At 39.8% G+C, this 24,290-nt stretch overlaps 1 protein-coding gene and 1 long non-coding RNA gene across 2 annotated transcripts in view; one reads left to right on the top strand and one right to left on the bottom strand.

The window, feature by feature from the left end:
- LOC124257235 overlaps positions 1–16,508 on the bottom strand; it is a 29,053-nt gene extending 12,545 nt beyond the window's left edge. Inside the window, exon 1 of the long non-coding RNA XR_006893215.1 lies at positions 16,471–16,508. This is a non-coding gene — a long non-coding RNA (uncharacterized LOC124257235). The remainder of the gene's footprint in view (positions 1–16,470) is intronic.
- LOC124257232 (serine O-succinyltransferase-like) lies at positions 1,320–23,767 on the top strand. The gene is given in 12 exon segments (XM_046691249.1): positions 1,320–1,995; positions 7,419–7,609; positions 7,612–7,631; positions 10,120–10,232; positions 11,491–11,524; positions 12,562–12,648; positions 13,570–13,649; positions 18,564–18,713; positions 19,172–19,355; positions 19,743–19,896; positions 22,663–22,754; positions 23,206–23,767. Coding segments are annotated over 12 exon segments (1,488 nt in total). The 5' UTR covers positions 1,320–1,666; the 3' UTR covers positions 23,260–23,767.
- The last annotated feature ends 523 nt before the right edge of the window (positions 23,768–24,290 follow it).

Genomic DNA, 24,290 nt, shown 5'->3' with positions numbered 1-24,290 from the left:
TTGATTGTACTCGACTTTGTCAAACCACCAGTTAAAATTATTGCCTCTAAATCACGTGGCAACTACCTTCAAGTGCCTGTGGCTGTCAGAACACAAATGTTGATCAATATTAAAGAGTTTTTATTATTATTTTTTTAAAAACTTTATGCGTGTGAGTGCTGATGAATCATTTATGGAGGAACGAGAGGAAATACACATTTACTAGATCATGTCTATGAGGAGATATAGGCCGGGCAGGATATAACTACACTTCAGTTGCGCGTATTGACTTGCTACGAATTATTGCCCGTTTGTACAAACGCCACAGATAAGATGTAAATTTATTGTGTAGATGTAAAGTTATTGCTGTTGGTATTAAAAAAACACTGGTGGGAAAACTCTACTTTCCCTCGTACGTGATTGTTGTCATCAAAGGTATACTTAAATATTACATACAATATATAATACTAGTATGTACACAAGCTCGTTAATTATATGTTAAAAATCGATCCATAATTTCTCGGCGGACATTAATAGTAACTTGCTACATATTATGACATATAAGCAAAGCCACTTCAATATACAGTTACCCGTGAAGACCCGGGTTAGAACCCATCTTCAGTATAACCCATGCTTGTCGTAAGAGGCGACTAACGGGATCGGGTGGACGGATCAGGCTCGCTGACTTGATTGACACATGTCATCTTATCCCAATTGCGTAGATCGATGCTCATGTTGTTGATCACTGGATTGTCTGGTCCAGACTTGATTATTTACAGACCGCCGCCATATAGCTGGAATACTGCTGAGTGCGGCGTAAAACTAAATTCATTCACTCATGCATATCACTAACTAGACTACGAGATAGTGATATTAACAGACTATTCTTCAAAGGGGTCTACAACACCTTTTCAATGTTTGTATTTTGTTGTTGTTGTTTGTTTGTTGTTTAACGCGTACAACATTTGGCAATATCCAATCTACATTAAATGTCCTGTCATAGCAGCTCTTTTGGGCCCTGTAAACGCCCCTCTACATACGCGAAATTAAAATCATGTGCCCATCACGTGATTGGCCTTGCATTGTTACATTTTCAATGACTAAGCATTTTTTCCCCATTCGTTTCCCAACGCGACCTGAGATCAAACCAGATCACCATGCCCTATCATGCTCATGGAATATTTACGTTTGTATGCGAGAAGAAACGATATATAAAGACAGTCTGGTTCCCGGGGTCTGCTGCGCCTTGATCAGTGTACATCGAAGCGTTAGCGCAGCAGACACCGGGAACCAGGCTGCAAATGAAATTTGTGTACTATTTTTAAATAGGTCTGCCATTGGTCAAATACTTCCGGGTTCCCCAGTATAAACAGCCGTTAATCCAGCCAACGCAAACAACCATTACGGACATTTGAAATACTATCGCTGGCATGCAATGGGCACGTGTGCCCTGACGGCCCGACACTGACAGCCCTGTGGTTTATGACTGCGACACCACCGATATCTGAGCTCATGTGGGTTATGTCGGTCTTTAGTCGTGTATAATAACGCATCCGCTTCAAGTCAAAGCTCATGTGAAGATGGTTGGAGAGTGAATGCACAAACTGTATGACTGTATCACTGGGTTTTATTTGTCACCGTGACTGAGATAGCCGCTTCGTAATTCACTGACTGACGGGATACAAACATGAATTCATATTTCAGTAAGGGTTCAGTTTCATTGTTTCGTTTTGTGAACAGGACACAAGATATTCAGTATTGTGGATGTTTTATGGTAAAGAGACGATCATTTCAGAACAGCGCTGTCGCCCCGAGCAAGTTTCCTGTCAAAAGCGAACATTCGCCCAAACCAAAACAATTCTCTCGGTCTCGACCTTTACACCAGGATGGGAAGAACTCTCAGCGTGTTCTACCCCAGATTGAAGTTCCAGACTACCCAGAACTCAGCGAGGAAGAACCCAACAGTTCTCTTCCCTTCAAAGGCCTTGAAACAGACTTCCCCTGTCTCACTCGAGTGTAAGTACTAATTAATTTAAGTGTCATTGCTAAATAATTAATATTTATAGTATATACAGGGGCGGAGCCAAGTATTATTTGGATGGGGGAACGGGAGGAGCTCTTACCCCAGTATTTGTTTAAAGGGAATTGTTGGGTGGGTGGGTGATTATATTATGGTGCAGACCAGCCCACTTTAAACTGAATTACAATCATGTTAAGTCAGGAAATATCTCTGAAAGTTGTTATATGGTCTCTGGTTTAACAGCAATACCTGAATCATTAGGTTTGTTGTTTTCAACATCAATATCAAAGTATGTCTGAAAATTGTGCTTAACAATAGCGGACATAAAGTGCCTTTATCCACACATTTGTGTATGCACTAGGTGCTAAGACATTATTCCCTGGCTATCCACAGCTGCCTCACGCAGTAAGGCAATGGATGATAATAATAGTCACATCACTTATCCCACCGGGTACCCATTTTCTGCAGGGTGAACAGAGGCAATTTTGAACAAACCCACTTGCCTAAGGTGAGGCCACATGTATCACATGTGCTTCGTAGTGGGGCAGGATGGAAGTCCTAGAAACTCTCAGGAGTCAAGCTGCCGAACATGGTCACCCATCTAAGGATTCTCTGTGTTCAATATTGCTAAACTTCAACTGATTTGTGACCTGTGCTCATGACCATACACCATTACCACAAAGTTTTTCTGACCTGTGGTGATGGGGACATCACTTAATGAAAATAAAAATAAAATTGATGTCACTGAACCACTAGGAGTCATGGGAGTGGGTCAAGGTGTTTCTGTAGCTTTACTGAAATACAAGCCTTTGAGAAGGCGAGGATTGGGATGACTAGCCTCAACTAGTCCCAACTAGTCTCAGCTAATCAGTAGCAATACCAGCTACAAGTTTACATCAGTCAGTGTCCCTTTAACCTGTGAAGATCCGTGATATAATTGGTCTTAAGTACCACATGCTTTTCGTAAGAGGCGACAAACAGGATCGGTTGGTCAGGCTTGCTGACTTGGTTGACATGTCATTCTATCCCAATTGCTTTGATTGATGTTCATGATGTTGATCACTGGCTTGTGTTTCCCAGACTCGATTATCTATAGACCACGGAATATTGCTGAGTGCAGTGTTAAACATCATCCAACAAACACAAACATTACATAACACACATATGTTCAATCTTCTTTTACTCTTCTCTAATTCTTCTTTATTTCACCTTACCTCAGTTAATAATTCTACTGAGATATTACAGTAGCTGAACAACGAGGAGAGTTCTATGGATATACAACTTCTTTAATATAATATGAGTGACGTTTCAGTGTAGCTACTAACAATGGTGTCATCATTTGCTTGATAACGGTGTTAGTAGCTACACCGAAATGTCGCTCATAATATATTAAAGAAGTTGTATATCCATAAAACTCTCCTGGTTGTTCATCACACCAGCTTCTCAATGCCACTCAAACAAGTTATTACAGTAGCTATACATTCTCTGTCATAAACACATTTGAGCCACATCTTTCAGTTAAAGGTCACATGCAACGTAAAACACAACTTTGCAGATTCTGATACCTTTCGGTATGGACTTACCGAAACAAATCGTCAAAAATGCAAATTCAACTTATAAAGTTGAAAAATAACGCGATGAAAAAAACCGCGCGAAATCGGAGTTCAAACGTTTCACTAATTTTCCCCAGACTTTTCTGGGGAATACGGGTTTCAACAGCTGGGCTGCGCTCATAGCACATGCGCAGTGAAATAGGTTCGCGCAACTTGGAAGCCGGGCTGTCTGGTGAATACTCGGTGAAGGCTTTGGTGTGAGCTATTTTCATAATGTTTTTGTTGATATCTCACAGGCGCGAGCTTTTTATATGTTATGACAGTAAATTAACTGTTTATATAATTTCATTTGTCTATTTCACCACACGTTCTTCTTACCGAGTCACTTTCTCAGTTCGATACTTAAAAGCAATGTCATTATTTAGCGTTGACAGAATTTCTAACTGTGATATAGATATGTCGCTGTCACAGACAAAACTCAATGTCTTGTTTTATTGACACCTGTGTGTCTGCCTGCCTGTCTGCTAATGACAATATTCAATACACAACTCGCGATCACTGACCACATGCAATTTGAACTTAACACCAATCAGGCTATACACCATAAACAAAAGCGCATTGATTTATGGCCCGAGTTCGGTCTCTGTCACATTATGTAATTACACAGACAGGCAGGTGTGATACTTGAACACATGACATGTTATGATGTCTGTTGATTGCAAAATGTTATACACAAAAAATGAGCATGTATTTACAAAACCCAACATCTCTATATATACACACACAATCAGCCGTGAAGGCGGCATCTGCTAATGAACCAGCCGTTACACTTGAGTGCACACCCACCCGCTCTGACTGGGTTCGGTATCCCGGCTGCTTCGTTTCGAGGGAGGTAAACCCAAGTACAAAATATTGCACTTTTGATTTGCGATTGTACGCTTATAATTTTGTTTATTTGTTTTTTCATAATCAGCAATGCATATTGTATGTCATGAAGAAGTGATAATTGTGGTTTAATTATGTTTGATTTTTTGGTTGCATGTGACCTTTAAGAGTTACTGGATATTTTCAAAGGGTGAAATGTTAACCTTCAATACAAAGTATGTCGCTTAATAGGAAGTTTTAAAATAAAATATTTTTGCACACAGAATTGTTTTCATGCAACCTGTCATTAATTGCAAAGTTTTGTGAATACACATCTCTCTGAAATTATGTGCAGATAAAAAAATATTTCATTATTGATACTGAACATTTTGTTGCGCTATGCTCTTTTGACATTGTAGACTATAAATGACCGTCATACTCATATGTTGGAAGGTATACATATTCTGATGTTATTCAGAATGACTAATAACATTAACAAATGTGCATTCATTCTACAATTGTTTTAGACTGTATTTCATATTTCAGAATCATCCATAATGACTCATTATACTTTCTTTCATCGTGGTATACACGAACAGGTGACATCTGTTGTAGAGAGCTATGCCAGGTGGTTTTCAGCATGTTTTCTTTTTCATTCATAGTATGCTTAGTCATGCTAAGGTCAAGGTCACTAAGTTTATCTCCCAGACGGCCTGTCACTAGTGCCCCAGTTTCATACAGCTGTCATGAGTGGAGGTTACTCTGCAAAGACGGACATATTTTTCAGCCTGCTTGTAATATCTGTGGGATTTTCAGGTCTCATTTCATCAAATGGAACATGATTAAATAAACACCTATCTAAGCATGGGATACAGAGACATGTATCAACCAAGTCAGTGAGCCTGACCTCTTCCTTTAGACAGTGGGGTGGTGGGGTAGCCTAATGGTTAAAGCAATCGCTCATCACACTGAAGACCTGGGTTCGATTCCCCACATGGGTACAATATGTGAAGCCCATTTCTGGTGTCCTGCCCTGATATTGCTGGAATATTGCTAAAAGTGGCATAAAACTAAACTCACTTGTAGACAGTGTCATACCTTTGAGTTTTTTTAATGGTCAGTTTACCTAAATGTCAAGAATCATTGCTTATGCCCTCAACCACTAGTTTATACTGGTCAGTTTACCCATATAGATACCCATTCTATCAACCATTGCTTGGCCAAGTGCACAGTTACAGGGGTGGAAATAACTTTAAAATTGCTAGTGTACTCCGGTACAGTGGCACATGTAAAATCACTTGAGCTGATAATTTTTCCACTATACCGGCCATTTTCTTGTTGATGTTTTAAATACACAACATAATTAACATTGGAATATCAACTGGACACCGGTACAGTGTGATATACAAATTTGCTTGCCGGACAGAAAAACACTGGACTCGGGCGTCGGGCAATGGGTTATTTCCACCCCTGAGTTAATACTAAAACTTGAGGCCACATGCTTGACTTACAAGTTTCATTTTGAAATACACATCATCAGAAATCAGAAAAATAGAACAGGTGCTTCCCCTTTGATTATCAATACTTATTTACTGTAAATTTTAATTCCCTTTTAATTAATATCATAAAGCTTAACTTCATTACTTTGTAAACAGAAATAGTATTAGTGCAAACTTTAGTTTTCCCGAGTCATGGTGACAGAATGGATTGGTGTATGTTTTGACCCTATGAGGAATTTTCTCCTTGACCAGGTGTTGGGTTTCACAGAATCTGTGACTAAGCACTAGTGTAAGTAGGTGGGTCTGTGACCTCGAAAATATGTTCTTTAGTCCAGAGTCTTCTCCACAAGGTGATCCTAGGGCTACAGCTATTATTAGTCTATGTTAAAGTATGCAGAGATATCTTTGTGGAATGGTGCCGGAGTTGGAATCTTTAGGCCTTAGTGTTCAATAGCCACTGTCAGCCAATTTGAAGCTTATCAGCATGGAAAATAGTATTTTAAGCTCACCTTACTTTAGATGAAGTTTGAACCGTGAAGATCCGGGTTAGAAATGTGGCTCATTTCTGGTGTCCCCATGCTTGTTGTAAAACCAAAGAGGTGAGTCAGATGAATGGGATCGGGTGGTCTTGTTGTAAGACTCGCTGACTTGGTTGACACATGTCATCGTATCCCAATTGTGCATTTCGATGCTCATGCTGTTGATCACTGGATTGTCTGGTCAAGACTCGAATTATTTGCCTACCGCCACCATATAGCTAGAATAATGGCGTAAAACTAAACGCACTAACTCACTCAAAATGAACCTCAAATACTAACATAAAGAAACTTGGCGTGTGACTGTATTAAAGAATTGTTGCGTATATTTATAAGTAATTTAGATAAGCAAACCCTCTTGGCCTGGCTTATGAAATCAATAATTGGATGTATTGTTAATGGGAAGAATTATTAACGATGATCAATAATATCTTACATAAACTGTTGTGAGGAAATAAAGTTTTATTTTACACAATACACTTATGTCTTTATTCATGGGCTTCTACATAATGTCTAGAACATTGATTTTGTAAGAAATCTATGCATAAATGTGTCCATGTCTTTTCAGACTGTTTTCATTTTGGTCAGTTGTTTATCTGATATTTATTGATAGTTTATAGATGTTTAGTAAATGATTAGTAAACCTTATTTTGTGTCTTGACAGCCAGCCCTGAAACCAGGTTGCAAATGGAGGATAATTTGTACATTTTGACAGTTGTCTGAATAGCCTGAGAGGTGCCATTGTCAATCATCAACCCGATTTAGCTCATGTGGTACACATTCTATCACTGAAATATTGATATGAAATAATGTGTGCGAAAACATTTATTTTGGTGAACATGTATAATCAAAACCAACTTAAATATAATGGAAGTAAGTGAGCACCAGCAGATTAATTCTACAAGGTCTTCTTGAAATGACAGTTTAGGAAATCATGTGATATCACATCCTTTCCAAAATGTTTCAGACAAAATGCTGGTCCAGAGCCTGAGTACGACAAGATCACAACGGGATTCAAGGTCTACAATCACGAGACTCCATTCAAGCTGAAGTACAATGGTGGAATCCTGCCTCACCTCAAGGTGGCGTTCGAAACGTGGGGAGAGCTGAACGAGGAAAAGAACAATGCTGTCCTTATCTCTGCTGGTCTGTCTGCCAGCTCCACGCCAAGAGCCACAAGGTATGTGACGAAATGTCGGATTACATTATTGTGAAAAGTAGTACTGGAGTAAATGATCGAATAATCGGTCCATTGATCTATCTTGCTTGCTTCAGCGATTATAGATTGGCTCAGGAGTGTAATCGATATTTGTTTAAAAGGAAACATGAAATTAAACTTCAGAACGTATGTTTCTTATTGTTAATTTTGTTAAAGACTTAAAATACTGATGCAGTTTCCAATTAGTCTCCTGAGCCTATCGATAATCGTAAAAATGGAAACATAAAATTATACTTTAGAAAGTATGTTTCTTATTGTTATGTTTGTGAAATCACAGCATAAATCACTGATGCAGTTTCCTGTCTCGTGAAAATGCAATGTAAACAACCTATTCGCATGCCTCAGCAGGAAGTAGCCTCGATAGTCTTGATCATAGTTCCTTTGTTTTAATTAGTAAGTGTTTTGTTTGCCAATATTATATAATTCTGTCCCCTTATTGCCCACATAAGTTTTCTGGTTTATGATTACAGCAATAAGTGAAGCCCAATTTTTATTAATGTTCTGTAATGCTCTTGATAATCAGTACTTCTTTAAATAACTCAGCTCGTCATTCCTTCCTGGTACCTCTTTTCATTTTGTTCTTTGAGTCCATTATCCACATGCTGATATGGAATGACACGGCCCAAAATTCTTGATTCTGATTCCAGATCATTAATTGTAACTTGATACTGTAAATTAAAATTTTTTTTGGCGTCACGATATTTTTGCGAGTACCGACCAACAGACGTTTTTGCATCATGATATGTTTGCGACTTTCCTGATTCTCAAAAATAGATTGCAACTGAAAGTTCTACCTAATGTAAGTCCAATCACATATTAAAGGTTGCCGCTAATCTTGAACTGAGCCCAGTAGAGTACTTCCGTGTGTATGCAGTCCGTGGTGTTTTCCTATAAACAACACATGCTGCACAGGCCTGATCAAAGGGATTATATTAATAGGAATGCCTCTATCAAATTGTTGACAATGACACCACCAAAGCTGTTGATCTCAGGATAATTGTGATGAAACCTATCCACACCTGTTGGATGGTGTCGGCCTATCAAGCGGTCTCCAAAGAAACAATATGTGTTGAGTAGTTATGCCTGTCTGGACTATCCGACGTACTGATTGAGAAAGTTTTGTTCAAGTATCCCTTGTTTGACATGTGATATGTGAGTACTAGTAACGGTAGTAATTAGTATTCCCCCAAGTTGTCTCCATTGCTGAATTTATGTATTGTCTAGATCCGTTGTTGATTATATGAACTGGTGAATAATAAATTGCATCATGATTATTTTGCAAGCTGAAGTCATTCGCAATTTTCGCCAAAAAAATTGTGATTTACAGTAATTATTCCTTGTCTGTCCATCATCCTTTGGTTGTTTATATGTCTACCTTCAACTTGTTCATGTTTGCATGTTGAAGTCTTTGAAATTGATTTTTGAGCCGCGTGTAGGATCCTTTAAAATTAACTTACATTTGTAATAGTTAATAAATGAACACAAATTCACCTTTCTTATGTTTTGCATGTTGTTTTTGTCTAAATGCAAGAGATACAAACTATAAACTGTTTATGACTGTTGTTTATTTTAGTTGAAACATGATTATAGCGAACTAACAGATATAGTTGACTGTTTTTTGGTCTACCTGTTGTTTATTTTAGTTGAAATGCGTGTAACGAATTACGATTTATAAGAACTAAAATAAGTGTTTCTTTTGAGCTTGTTAAAATTGTAATTTGCTGTATAATGTGAATGGTAAATACAGCCAATTTTACGTGATCTGATGTGCTGTTCAAAGGTCGCTTGTTAACTGTTTCTCTGGGATACATTTATTATGGGTTTTGGGGTTACAGTATTTTTTAATGTTGGTTAGGGCATCATTTTTTTTTTATTCATGTGTTTCACGTTGCCACCAAATTCTGAACATGGGTCTGTCGGTCGGGGGATTACTATAATTTCTTGCGTTCCTTGGACTTGTGGCAGTGACTGATTAAAACATTTTAGATAGATAAACATTTTATATGACGAGGTGGTATGTTTTAGGTTGTAGTTGGTGGTGTTAGAATGAAAAAAAGAGGTTTCTTAGGGGATCGGTAATAAAATTAGAAGGGTCGGTCGGGCTAATGAGAAACACAAAAAATAAAAATACTGCCCTTACAGATGGCTTCTAGAGACATTTGCAGTTAATTTGATTATTGATAAGGTTGAGAATAACCAACTCAAAACTGGAATTACAGTTTATCTTTCCCTTTGTTTCTGTACAGTCGGTGACATTTTGGGGCAGTGGGGTAGCCTAGTGGTTAAAGCGTTCACTCGTCACACTGAAGGCCCGCCTGGGTTTGATTCCCAAATTGGTACAATGTTTGTAGCCAATTGCCAGTGTCCCCCAGAAGTGGCGTAAAACTAAGCTCACCTAACTACTCACTGTGACGTAGATGACCTCGTTTGATGGTGGACTTTGTTCTAGGAAAATGTCCGACCTGGATGGTGGGAGAAGTTCGTGGGGCCAGGATGTGCTGTGGACACCAACAAGTTCTTCGTCATCTGCACCAACAATCTGGGAGGTTGCTATGGCACTTCGTGAGTAACTGTCATGAGCTTACATCCTCTATAGGTACCAGTACTGATCAGGAACATAGATAAATGTCAAAATCAAAACTGGTTTCAGCCTGCCCATGATGAAATGGCAAAATACAATATATAGCCAAGTAGCGGTACACAAGTACAATAGGCAATTCAAGTAAATCACTCTCCTACCCAGAGTTCCATGCGGCAAGCCAGCATAGTATCTCTGCCACAGGCCAGAAAAATGTGACGATTCGTCACATCTTGCAATCGTCCATTCAATATAATTTACATATTTCTCAACTCTTTTATTTTTGACGAGTCTACACAACTAATTAAACATCTTTGATAGAATGGTTTAGTTTCACTGAGAAAATATCCTAAAACATGTAACACTATTTCGATTTGCATAGCAATCCTTTGTTTACATAGGTTGTACGGCTCCACGTGCTGTCATCGAAGCTGATGGAGAGCAAACGATGCAGCCAGTTTGATATCTAAATATGTACTGTCATAGACCTTACTGTCGCAGTTGTGGAAGAATATATATTATATATGTAACAATGTAAAACATTATGAAGAGAGCGCCGAAAAGCTTTCGTGAGTCCAGTCTCTTCTTATTATGAATATGCGCGTTTGATTACAAACAAGAGAAAAGTCCGGTCACGTGATATGCAAATTAGCCTGTGGCAGTGATGTTATGTTAAGTCATGGCTGTGCCGGAGTGTGCAAGTAAATGTGGACCTCCATTGATGAATATGCAAATGAGGTCATTTAGCAGGAACTACTTTCAAGCGCCTCTGAAACGATTCAATGACTCTCACCTCTATTATCTGACTAGTGTTTCCAGTGATACTGGATATTGGTTTTCCAATGTTCTTAAATAGGGTTTTCCCAATATTTGAGTTATTTTGTTGACAAACATGGCTGCATTAGGTGGTCCACTCAAACATTGTGTTCATTCCTGGTTTCTAAATCATTCATTGTGTAAAATTACATCTTAAACACTGATATATGGAAAAATGACATTATCTTAAAGATTATCATCCTCAAATGTTTCCATACTGTAAGTATCATATGTCATATACCTTATTTTCTTGAGTCCATTTCTGATGTCCCCCGCCGTGATATTGCTGGAATATTGCTAAAAGCAGAGTAAACCAATACTCACTCACTCATCGAGGTAATCTGTTAATGATGTCTATTTATTTAGTTGTTTCAAATTACATCTGTAACAAGACATGGTATATATGTATTGGATTTTCCATTGCAGGGGCCCATCATCAGTGAATCCAGTCACGGATAAGGCAAGTGATATCTAGTGTCAAGTCTTCTGTGGGGACTGAGGGACTGGTCATGTATTGTGGGAAACAGTAGTGGGACTTGTCTCAGGGCTGTTTCATATTTGACCACTCCTCCTCTTTTGACATTCTTCATGACCACACATTATCTTAAATTTGGTGAACAAGTTTAATAAATAATGACCTGTGGATATTCCTTACAGATTTCAACAGTCTGTAGGAGTTTGCTGAAACTCATTACTCATGGAAATTTAGTATTTTCAGGGCTCGATTTAGTGCTTTGTTACTTGCACTGGTGCAACCCAATATTACAAAGTGCAACCTAGTTATTAGTCAAATGTGCACCATGTGTAAGTCATTTTTTGAGAAATAAATCAACAATAAATCTAACATTAATAGCATGAGTATGTCAGCTCATTTTTTTTCTAAATTTTGAATAGCTGTAGCACCGAAACATTGCTATATACAGACACGTTTCGGCTATGACAGCTCTTGTAAACAGGGATCAGCTGCGTCTCTGTGTTGCTATGGTTTCATAGGTACTACATCACAGAAACATGTTTATGTGCACCGAGATCTCATAACACACTACATTGCAACTGGAACTTGGCTGGTGCAACTAGGTTTGTATCTTAGGTTGCACCTGGTGCAAGTAGGTTAACATCTCTTAAATCGAGCCCTGCTATTCTGGATTCCCAAACTAGACAGTTTCCTAAAGAAGATAATTAAGCATTGCTTGTACAACATCTTCAGGCAAGAAGACTGTTGATATTTCAGAAAATAGTTTTTGTGATTGAACTGGTTCTTAGGGATCAAACTTGCCACATCTATCATAGTTACCATGGAAACGGTAATGGAATATTTGGAAGAATGTTTTGTGACAACGTTGATGCAGTACCAGTCAGGAGCAAGTATTTAGCTAATGGATATTGAGCCTAATTTAATCAGGTCATGTACTGATATAATGTCAGTATCAACATTGTTTAATGACATTTATTTGCATTATTTCTACACATTCGTAATGGCCAGTTTTGTCCTTGCAGCCGTACGGAACAACATTCCCCATTGTCAGCGTAGAGGATATGGTCAACGCTCAGATGCTTCTAATAGACCATCTTGGCATCCAGAAGGTGAGTTGACAGACTCGGCATCCTGAGTGTAACAAAAACAACAAGGTTCAAATCTCATTCATTGATTATGGAAATTAGGGGTGGGTATTGCAGAGAATTTTCATATTGCGATATATTGCGATGCAAAAGCATGTATTGCGATATGTATTGCAATATATTGCGTGAAGTATTTTTACACAAAAAACTACTTATAATCGAGGTAATGCTTGATTTATAGAGCAAATACACAGCAAAATCACTATGCTTGATTAAGCTTTAATAGCAACTTTTATTCATGATTAAAAATAAAAGTGTGAATAATATTTGGCACAAATGAAAAAAGGAAATATCCAAAGATTTCCGAGTGTTACGAAGTTTTCCGAATGCAAGTCAAAATACCGGTTTTCGATCAGCGTATCGCAATACGTATCGTTTTCATGTCTGGTAAACCAGTTATATTGCGCAGCCCTAATAGAAATAAGTTGATTTCCAGTTAAAAGTTGATGATAAGTTTTTATTGTTTTTCAGTATACTTAACATCTTCTAACAAGTATTAGCATTTTGTTTTTCCTTTACTGTTAATTCTCCTCATCACCAGTAAAATGCTGATGCTGTGAATTACAATGCCGTCTAGAAAGATGTGAAATATATCATATAGAATATTTGGGATAATACAGATTCTAGTGCTTTTGGGGTTGATTCCTACATGGTAAACCACACTCAGATTGAGGCATCAACACTTGAGGTCAACGATGGAACCCTCTCAGCTACACAAATTCAAGTCTGAAAACTTGTAGTCTAGTTCACAAACTTTGTGCTGAGAGTGTGGGTCAAAGATGAGACAACCCAAAAGTACAAGTTTTGTTTTTCACTAAGAAATTGTTGTCCCAACATTTCTTACACCAAGATGTATTTTACCGATATTCTGCCTCCCTGCTTCAGTTGCACGCCTCTGTGGGCTCCTCTCTGGGCGGGATGTGTTCTCTCCTCAATACCGTCTTGTATCCCGAGAGAGTGGGAAGGTCAGTAGAATCTAGTAAGATTCATCGTGTATACTTTCCAAGTTTGAATTTACTGTGTTCCTTTGCCACCCGAAAACAAATGGATGTTTGTCAGTTAGTAATTATTTTTAACTAAGAAACGAATCCTGGTACTCAGAGGGAACTTGCTCAGATTCTGTTGAGCAGACGGCAATATTGTGCCTGAATCGGGCGACCATCTTTACTCTGCACATTGTTTCAAGGTCAGATAGAGTTTTCCAGCAAGATTCATTTTCAGTTCTGTCCAAGTTTTGTGTGCACCATGTTCCTTCAACCATGAATACACACGTATCTTCAACAAGCAAAGAAAATAAAAGCTGGTACTGAGTGGGAACCTGCTCAGATTCCATCGAACAGATGACAATATTGTGCCTGAACTGGGCAGCCATTTTAACTGTTTACATGTCAGGCAGGGGTAGGGTTTTGGGTCGGTGTGGTTGAGTAGGTATTTTTAGTTGAAGAGTGGTGTCCAGTATCCTTAACTCCCTGGGTGCCACAGGTACATATATGTCCTTCCTCTTCAATCCTCACTTTGAAGTCCAATAAAATTCTAAATATATTACGCACACAAATATACTTCACAGTTTTGAATTCTCTACGGAAATTCCCTGTTTCTTGATACCATCCACTATTATCTCAGACAAAGCTAAAGTGGTTTAAATAACCTTTCAAAATAGGTTTCATCGTAAATGTCGCCATTTTTGACACAATATGAAATCGTGATCTACAGCGTTATTTGCTGTATGTTTTGAAATGTCAAAATCGGATAATTACTGGGAGTATTGAATTTCAAAAATAGCATATTAATGATCACTGATATCAGTTTTTCATCAAATCACAAATGATAATTCTGAAACGTTGCCGATGAGCCCTGAATCGGTTGGGATGTTTTCGAAAATACACTTACACGAACGCCGAAATGCGCTTTCCGCCATATTGGATAGTGTTTACAAAATCACGTTTCGCAAAGGCCATTATTGAGACGCCGATTACATCACGTACATTTCATATTCAACTGCGAAAAATGCATCACTGAATTCCCATACATTTTAGAATCAAATTACAAATGGTCTTTGTCACCAATACCAACTGTCTAGATAAAATGAGACGAAACATAATGGGTGTGAAAACGAATGCTGTGCTCGAAAGACTGCGCTTGTTTGAAATGTAAACAAAGAAAGATTCTGATTTTACACTGCGTAGCATTTTCTGAAATTTTCCGACATCCAGCCGTCTATGCATTGCTTGCAATAGCTCAATACCTTTAAAATATCCATGGAGAGAGTATCATAGCGAGAAATAGCAATTTAAAATTGGAAACAATGCAATGATTTGATAATTCATAAGAAATTGTCAAAGATTCCGTGCAGCGTGACGCCATGACTGACGCAAAATCACGCAAATTGTCAACGGTAATTATCAACATATCTGGCATATTCTCTTACTTACAACGAGAATGATAAAAACATAAAAACATATAACAATACACAGACAGTCAGATTCAAGGGAATCAAGGGAAGAGTCCTCGCAAAATCCTGTGTACCCTTGTCAGCAAAGCCGCCATTTTGTAAGAAATCGATCGTGATGTCATACGTCAACATTGTTGTACATATTAGGCAATTTCTTAGAGGTGAAGGTTGGTTGAACAAGAGTAAACACAATCGCCCTATCCTTCCGATTACACTTTCAGTATTATGATGTATATTTTGCGGATAGTTCAGACACTTTTTCATGAAACTGTTTTCAGTATCTACATTTATCCTTGGTCAATATCATATCATACGTGGATATAGGGTATTCGTTTTTATTATTTGAAAAGTTTTGATTGTTTGAATAATATTTACATTAGAAATTGACACATTTTGTGTAGTACACCATATTTTAAACCTCTACACAAGTGTTAGAAGATCACACTCGTAGCCATAACTGCAACATGTTCTTTAGTTCCTATGATGTACAATATTCAATACATTGGGACTAATATTGCAGTTTCATATGTACAGGTTAATGAACAGCGATTTAATTCAACCTTATAAGTAAAAGTGATAATATTAATGGAAATGATTTATACATTTTATGAAAAGTATATGCACACATATTTAAAGGAATTTTCTTGTTCATTGAATTTGTTTCTGGCGTTTTATAGACAAAACCATGATGTATATTGATTGGCCAGGTGCGCGTTTGTCCGAAACGTTTTGTGATTCACTATCATTGTTTTCGATAATATAATCAATTCATATTTGATTTAAAAATATTGTGATGACAGGATATCAAACTCTAACTATATTTATATGAAAATTGCTTTAAAATATATAAACATGTATATGTCATGTATTAATTTGGACAAACCTTACATGCATTTTCTAATAGTTCTATACAAAAAGCTATCTTTTTGCATCTTTCAGTGCTGACTTATGAAGAGAAATAGCTACATAATCATAAACAAACAAAATTCTTATCCTTAAAAGATATTAGGGTGTTGTGAAATATTATTTTTTCATTTACGTTAAATTAATGCCAAACAGGTGTGCGTGTTGCTCACAATAAGATGCGCAGTCAAACCGTCTAATTGTTGATGTGTTCAGGACACTATTTAATTGGTAAAATCATTCATTTTATTCATTTGTGTTAAAGTCTGACGTAGAAGCCGAGACCTTTTGTACAATTAATGGAAATTAGGTGAGATATATACTAATCAACATACCAATGTCGTCTTTTTCCGACGTCGCAAAATGCATAAAACAAGCAATGACATCAACTAAAATGTTATAATATTTTCAGTAATTTCTTAACATTTGACTGACTGACTGACTGAGTTTAGTTTTACGCCGCTTTTAGCAATATTCCAGCAATATCACGGCGGGGGACACCAGAAATGGGCTTAACACATTGTGCCCATGTGGGGAATCGAACCCGGGTCTTCGGCGTGATGAGCCAACGCTTTAACCACTAGGCTACCCCACCGGCCCTTTAACATTTGAAGATATGGCTAGTTCTCCCTTAATAATGATGCAAAATTAGTCAAAATACATCTACACAAACAGGAGAATATGGGAATCTAAGAACTAACTTATATATCGGATAGGGCCATCCAAATCACTATTACATGCTTTCCCATGTAGTACTTTGTCATCTTTTCTTATAAATTATGAAACTACTAAAACGTATCCGCTCACATTGGGGAACTTTGAATTGGAATAGTTTGGTTCACCGTGAACAAAACATAACGAACATATAGCGTCTGTATCCACAACAAATTCTCTCCAAGTAATCTGACTGACTGACTGAGTTTGGTTTTACGCGGCTTTCAGCAATATTCCAGCAACATCACGGCGGGCCAAGTAATCTGAGTTACACTGACCTAGTGTTAAGCATAGCGGAGTTATGCCCCCTTATCTTTAAAGGTGTATGACCTCTCTGTCATAGACGAAAATCCATTTTTATTGCCCACAACGCGTTTTGCGGGGGGTATTAAAATGCACTCCGTCCGTCCGTGCACCTATAATTTCCGGAGCAGAACTTTTAAACCGTTCAATATTTCTTCACCAAACTTGGCACATAGATAGGTCTGGTGGTGTACTGGTGCCTTTTGGTAGTTTTGGATTCTGATTATTATATTTTTTGCGTTTCCATGGCAACAAGTTTGATTATCCCCCAACGCGTTTTACGGGGGGTATTAAAATGGACTCCGACCGCACGTCCGTCCGTCCGTGCACATTTGTCTTTTCCGGAGCAGAACTCTTAAACCATTCAATATTTCTTCACCAAACTTGGCACATACATGGATCTGGTGGTGTACTGGGTGCCTTTTGGTAGTTTAGGAATTCTGAATTAAATATTTTTGGCGTTTCCATGGCAACAAATTCGACTTAGACTGAAATTAGTGGTAGTGCTCTTTTCCGGAGCAGAACTCTAAAACCGTTCAATAAGTCTTCACCAAACTTGGCACATAGATAGATCTGGTGGTGTACTGGTGCCTTTTGGTAGTTTTGGAATTCTGACTAAAATATTTTTGGCGTTTCCATGGCAACAAGTTTGACTTAGCTTGAAATTGGGGATAGTGCTGCTTTCTGGATCAGAACTTTAAAAACCTTTCAATACTCTCCTTCCGCTTTTCTATATACACACCTAAATATTTGACATAATCATAACTCGTAGACATAATCATGAAGAGTATTTTGCCATTGCGGGGGATATTGATGACTTTGTCTTCTTGTTTTGACTGAAATTGGTGGTAGTGCACTTTTCCGGAGCAGAACTTTAAAACCGTTCAATATTTCTTCACCAAACTTGGCACATAGATAGGTCTGGTGATATACTGGTGCCTTTTGGTAGTTTTGTATTTTGGAAGAAATTTTTTTTTGTGTTTCCGTGGGAACAAGTTTGACTTCGACTGAATTTGGTGGTTGTGCTCTTTTCCGGAGCAAGGCTTTAAAACTGATCACTATTTCTTCATCCAATGTGGCACATAGATAGGCCTGGTGGTGTACTGGTGCCTTTTGGTACTTTTGGATTTTTGATCATGATATTTTTTGCATTTCCATGGCAACAAAGTTGACTTTGAGTGAAATTGGTGGTAGTGTTCTTTTCCGGAGCAGAACCATTCAATATTTCTTCACCAAACAAGTTCGACTTAGACTGAAACTGGTGGTAGTGCTCCTTTCTTTTAAAACCTTTCAATACTCTCCTTCCACTTTTCTATATACACACCAAAACATTTGACATAATCATAACTCGTAGACATATTCATGAAGAGTATTTTGCCATTGCGGGGGATATTGATGACATTGTCTTCTTGTTAATGTTTAAATATTTTATTGAATGTCATGTTTTAACTAAAGTGCACATGTAGAAAGTCAGAATGTTTGACAGCCATGTTTGTATGTTGGTCAGGTTGATTTCGATATCGTCCTGCGCTCAGTCCCATCCCTCGGCCATCGCACTCCGCTACCTCCAGCGGAAGTGCATCATGAGTGACCATAACTGGAACAAAGGTCACTACTACGACGGAGATTTCCCCAAGATTGGCATGAAACTGGCCAGGTGAGCAACAGCCATGACCATAAGAAAGCTTGGTTTTTGAAATAATTTACAATGGTGGCGAGAATGACGTCAAAATCATGAACACCAAAAACAGTGTTGTGCTTACTCAGATCCTGTTACAGGTATACTGCAATAAGCTTTTCAAACAATACATGTAGCAATATCTTTACCGTATTCCGGTATCTTTTGGTTAAAAAAATATGACAAGTTTGGTTATTTGTTATAGTTTAGTATATAATTCACTTGGAAATTTATTCTTAAATAATGCTTGCCTTCATAATTGAAATGCAGTAGTTTTTTTCTTGCAGTGACGACCATGCAGACTTTGACATCATAATATTGAGCAGCCGATATATATCATAATAAGTATCACAACACTGATACCTGTTTTGATATTTTTATGATTCAGTGACATAATTTTTGCAATAGCTTAACTTTGTGGTGTGTTATTTTCTCAGGGAAATTGCCACCCTGACCTATCGCAGTGGTCCCGAGTGGGACCAGAGGTTTGGGCGTGGTCGTATCAACGACAGAGATCCCCCGTCTCTGTGTCCCACGTTCCACATAGAAAGCTACCTGGAGCATCAGGGAGAAAGCTTCAGCAACAAGTTCGACCCTAATTCTCTCCTGTATATCTCGAAGGTTGGTACTTGTATGTAGGGGATACAGTTTGAGCCTGCTTAGGACATGAAGAATAGCAGTGGTTTATAGAGTGAACTGTGTAATAGGGGTGTATTGGTGGATAATGGTTCCTCTCTGGTCGTCCTGGAATATTCATGACTAGCTGATTACGATGAAGACCCTGGTTCGATTCCGTACATGAGTACAGTGTGTTAAGCCCATTTCCCATTAAGCACTCACTCACTCAAGAGTTGACAAACTTTCATAGTTGTTTCAGTTGTTCATAACGTCAGCCATCGGGAGTAATCATTGTAACAAGCTGCTCAAACATAAACTGCTACTTAATTTCTTCAGTATATATGTACCAATCAAACTGATATCAAGTCACAATTGTATGGTTCATTTCAGGCAATGGATCTGTTTGATGTGTCTGAGGGCTTTGATTCATTAGAGGTGGGGCTATCTCAAGTGACCTGTCCAGCGATGGTCATTGGCATCCAGACCGACATCTTGTTCCCCATATGGCAACAGCGCAAACTGGCCCAGTTGTTACAGGATGCAGGTAGGATGGGGGGCCAGGTGTTACAGGATGCAGGTAGGATGGGGGCCAGGTGTTACAGGATGCAGGCAGTAAGCAGATGGATGGGGGGGCCAGGTGTTACAGGATGCAGGTAGGATGGGGGAGCCAGGTGTTACAGGATGCAGGTAGGATGGGGAGCCAGGTGTTACAGGATGCAGGTAGGATGGGGAGCCAGGTGTTACAGATGCAGGTAGGATGGGGAGCCAGGTGTTACAGGATGCAGGTAGGATGGGGGGCCAGGTGTTACAGGATGCAGGTAGGATGGGGAGCCAGGTGTTACAGGATGCAGGTAGGATGGGGAGCCAGGTGTTACAGGATGCAGGTAGGATGGGGGGCCAGGTGTTACAGGATGCAGGTAGGATGGGGAGCCAGGTGTTACAGGATGGGGAGCCAGGTGTTACAGATGCAGGTAGGATGGGGAGCCAGGTGTTACAGGTGCAGGCCAGGATGGGATGGGGAGCCAGGCCAGGTGTTACAGGATGCAGGTAGGATGGGGAGCCAGGTGTTACAGGATGCAGGTAGGATGGGGAGCCAGGTGTTACAGGATGCAGGTAGGATGGGGAGCCAGGGTGTTACAGGATGCAGCAGGGATAGGGGGAGCCAGGTGTTACAGGATGCAGGTAGGATGGGGAGCCAGGTGTTACAGGATGCAGGTAGGATGGGGAGCCAGTGTGTGCAGGTAGGATGGGGAGCCAGGTGTTGCAGGTAGGATGAGGTAGGATGGGGAGCCAGGTGTTACAGGATGCAGGTAGGATGGGGAGCCAGGTGTTACAGGATGCAGGTAGGATGGGGAGCCAGGTGTTACAGATGCAGGTAGGATGGGGAGCCAGGTGTTACAGGATGCAGGTAGGATGGGGAGCCAGGTGTTACAGGATGCAGGTAGGATGGGGAGCCAGGTGTTACAGGATGCAGGTAGGATGGGGAGCCAGGTGTTACAGGATGCAGGTAGGATGGGGAGCCAGGTGTTACAGGATGCAGGTAGGATGGGGAGCCAGCCAGGTGTTACAGTTACAGGATGCAGGTAGGATGGGGAGCCAGGTGTTACAGGATGCAGGTAGGATGGGGAGCCAGGTGTTACAGGATGCAGGTAGGATGGGGAGCCAGGTGTTACAGGATGCAGGTAGGATGGGGAGCCAGGTGTTACAGGATGCAGGTAGGATGGGGAGCCAGGTGTTACAGGATGCAGGTAGGATGGGGAGCCAGGTGTTACAGGATGCAGGTAGGATGGGGAGCCAGGTGTTACAGATGCAGGTAGGATGGGGGAGCCAGGTGTTACAGGATGCAGGTAGGATGGGGAGCCAGGTGTTACAGGATGCAGGTAGGATGGGGAGCCAGGTGTTACAGGATGCAGGTAGGATGGGGAGCCAGGTGTTACAGGATGCAGGTAGGATGGGGGGAGCCAGGATGGGGATGCAGGTAGGATGGGGAGCCAGGTGTTACAGGATGCAGGTAGGATGGGGAGCCAGGTGTTACAGGATGCAGGTAGGATGGGGAGCCAGGTGTTACAGGATGCAGGTAGGATGGGGAGCCAGGTGTTACAGGATGCAGGTAGGATGGGGAGCCAGGTGTTACAGGATGCAGGTAGGATGGGGAGCCAGGTGTTACAGGATGCAGGTAGGATGGGGAGCCAGGTGTTACAGGATGCAGGTAGGATGTCACATGACGTAGGTAGGGGAGCCAGGTGTTACAGGATGCAGGTAGGATGGGGAGCCAGGTGTTACAGGATACAGGATGCAGGTAGCCAGGATGTTACAGGATGCAGGTAGGATGGGGAGCCAGGTGTTACAGCAGATGCAGGTAGGATGCAGGGGAGCCAGGTGTTACAGGATGCAGGTAGGGATGGGGAGCCAGGTGTTACAGGATGCAGGTAGGATGGGGAGCCAGGTGTTACAGGATGCAGGTAGGATGGGGAGCCAGGTGTTACAGGATGCAGGTAGGATGGGGAACCAGGTGTTACAGGATGCAGGTAGGATGGGGAGCCAGGTGTTACAGGATGCAGGTAGGATGGGGAGCCAGGTGTTACAGGATGCAGGTAGGATGGGGAGCCATGTGTTACAGGATGCAGGTAGGATGGGGAGCCAGGTGTTACAGGTTGCAGGTAGGATGGGGAGCCAGGTGTTACAGATGCAGGTAGGATAGTGAGGATATCAGTACCATAGTAACTATAACAAGCACTCTGAAGAAAATTGACAAAGGTTTGCACTGTTTATAATATACACAAGCTCAAAATTGTTGGATGAGATAGAGCTGTAGAGAATAGATTTAGTTGAACTGTCCAAGAAACTGAACTTTTTTCAATACTCCTGCATTTCTGCATCATGGATAAGAAAATCTACATTTTCAGGTAAATTTCCAGGCATACTTTTTCAGATGCTTATAAAGGCTTGTGTTACTTAAGGAGCACTTGCAGGGTTGGGTATTTTGTAGGGCAAATATTGTATGTCAAGACCTTGCCTGAATGGGCTTCAGACACTGAAGCGTAGTTCCTCTGTGTGTTGCAATGGATTGGTCCCACTTTCAGTCCAGGACCAGGGGAGATAACTCATATTGTCTTTTTTCCATAGTATGTCTCGGAGAGTGACAGATTTAGATTCTAAGAAAATAAGTCCAAATGTTGATTGTGTGGTTATGTCTGTTGTGCACGTCAGGCTTTGGGACACCGGTATTCTAGGTGTTGTTTTTGTGACTGTCGGTGTCCTTTTGAAATAATTGTTGTGTCATTCTGATGTTAGCACTAATCTTTTCCAGGTAACGACGCCGTTACCTTTTACGAACTCAACTCCATGTACGGCCATGACACATTCCTCCTAGATCTGAACGGCGTTGGCACTGCAGTGAAGGTAAGCAACTGGAGCTGGCTTCACATTCACTACGATCACTACTACGACTATAGTTAATGGAATACGTCTGCAGTAACACATTCTTTTCATAGGAACTTCATTTTGATCAGGAGGATTGAGTTACATAGATCAAAATTTTGCAGCAAATGTCAGTTGAAAAATTAAAATTTAAATAACAAATTTTCCTATTCATGTTAATACTATTATAATCAGGATAATGACTTTATTGAGGAACATATATTTAACTCATAAAAGAACTGGAAAAGAGAAACAGGATTTCAATTTGATATAATGTTATTGTAATGGGATATAGTTTTATTGCATCGAATACCTTGTGAAATACAATGTAAAAATATCCTGAAATTAAGATAATAATAACTTTAAAAAGTACCAGTTATAAAATCAAGACAATAGGTTTTACCAATTTACTTGTGTCATCCACTGCTTACAGGGCTTTCTGGAGACTGACATGTCTGAGAGGAATACTGGCCAAGGAAGCGGTTAAAAGAAAGGTTTCCATGAAGGCTAATGTCAAGCTGGATACCTGAACCCTGAGAATCCAAAAACAGGAATGCTATTGCCTCAAAATATTGTAATATAAGGAAAATATCAAGTGATGCCTTTTACCATTTACAATGGTTCCATAAACAGTTGTGTATTGTCAGGAATTGGATTAGACCTACAAGGGCCGGTTTTTCTTAAGTCACCTGTCCCAAAAAAATCCTAGCAAGTTATTTCGAGATTTTCTTGTTCCACCTCAGACATCATCAGTGATTTCACTTTTGTGGTCGGAACCATGATCTTAATATTTCCCAAAATGGAGTTAGTTGTCCTGTGAATATTATAAGCGTAATGCTATTTTTGAGGGCATTATCATTTGCAGAGGCCTGAGGTCTTCCATTAACTGCCCGACAAAGGAGGGCAGTTATAATCAAGGGCTTCTGCAAAATAGCATTAAAAAAAATAGCATTACCGTTATTATTGCTAAAATACATGGAATTTGTGTTGAAAAGGAAAAGGAAACAATGCAGGAATTTGACTGTAAGTTTACTCAAAACCAACTTCTGACGGGTTGACTGCCCAAATGCAATTACGTCATCGAACAATTCAAGTGATGTAATAACAGAAAGTGACGATTTCGACCTTGGCCTTTGACAAGACCACAGCCTGCAACATGTCAAACTATGTCAGTGTTCAGTTTTGATCAAACAACAACGTTAATAGTGCAATTGTTAAGGTTAGCACTAGCAAGAAAGCCAATATTACCGCTATTTAAAGCGGGATTCGGGTTGTTTGACTTGTTTGACCCAGAATATCTGCCAGTCCAAAGCCAATGTCGAATGAACCGTAAGCCTACGCACCCACTATGACGTCACTTGACAACAGAACTGATAGTGGCCCGTCATTAAGGTTGAGCGGTCCAATATCATTTGCAGCGGCCCGCAAATTTCTGATAATGGGAGGGCCGTTTCATGATAATTCCATGTATTTTAGCTATATGATATCAGTAGTCACAGGCCTCTGAAGCTGATGACG

This window comes from Haliotis rubra, unplaced genomic scaffold (genome assembly GCF_003918875.1).
Source record: "Haliotis rubra isolate DU_JTF1 unplaced genomic scaffold, ASM391887v1 Scf653, whole genome shotgun sequence".
In the NCBI taxonomy this organism is placed as follows: Eukaryota; Metazoa; Mollusca; class Gastropoda; order Lepetellida; family Haliotidae; genus Haliotis; species Haliotis rubra.
The sequence above is the reverse complement of the archived record's forward strand: the minus strand, read 5'-3'. Positions and strand labels throughout refer to the sequence as shown.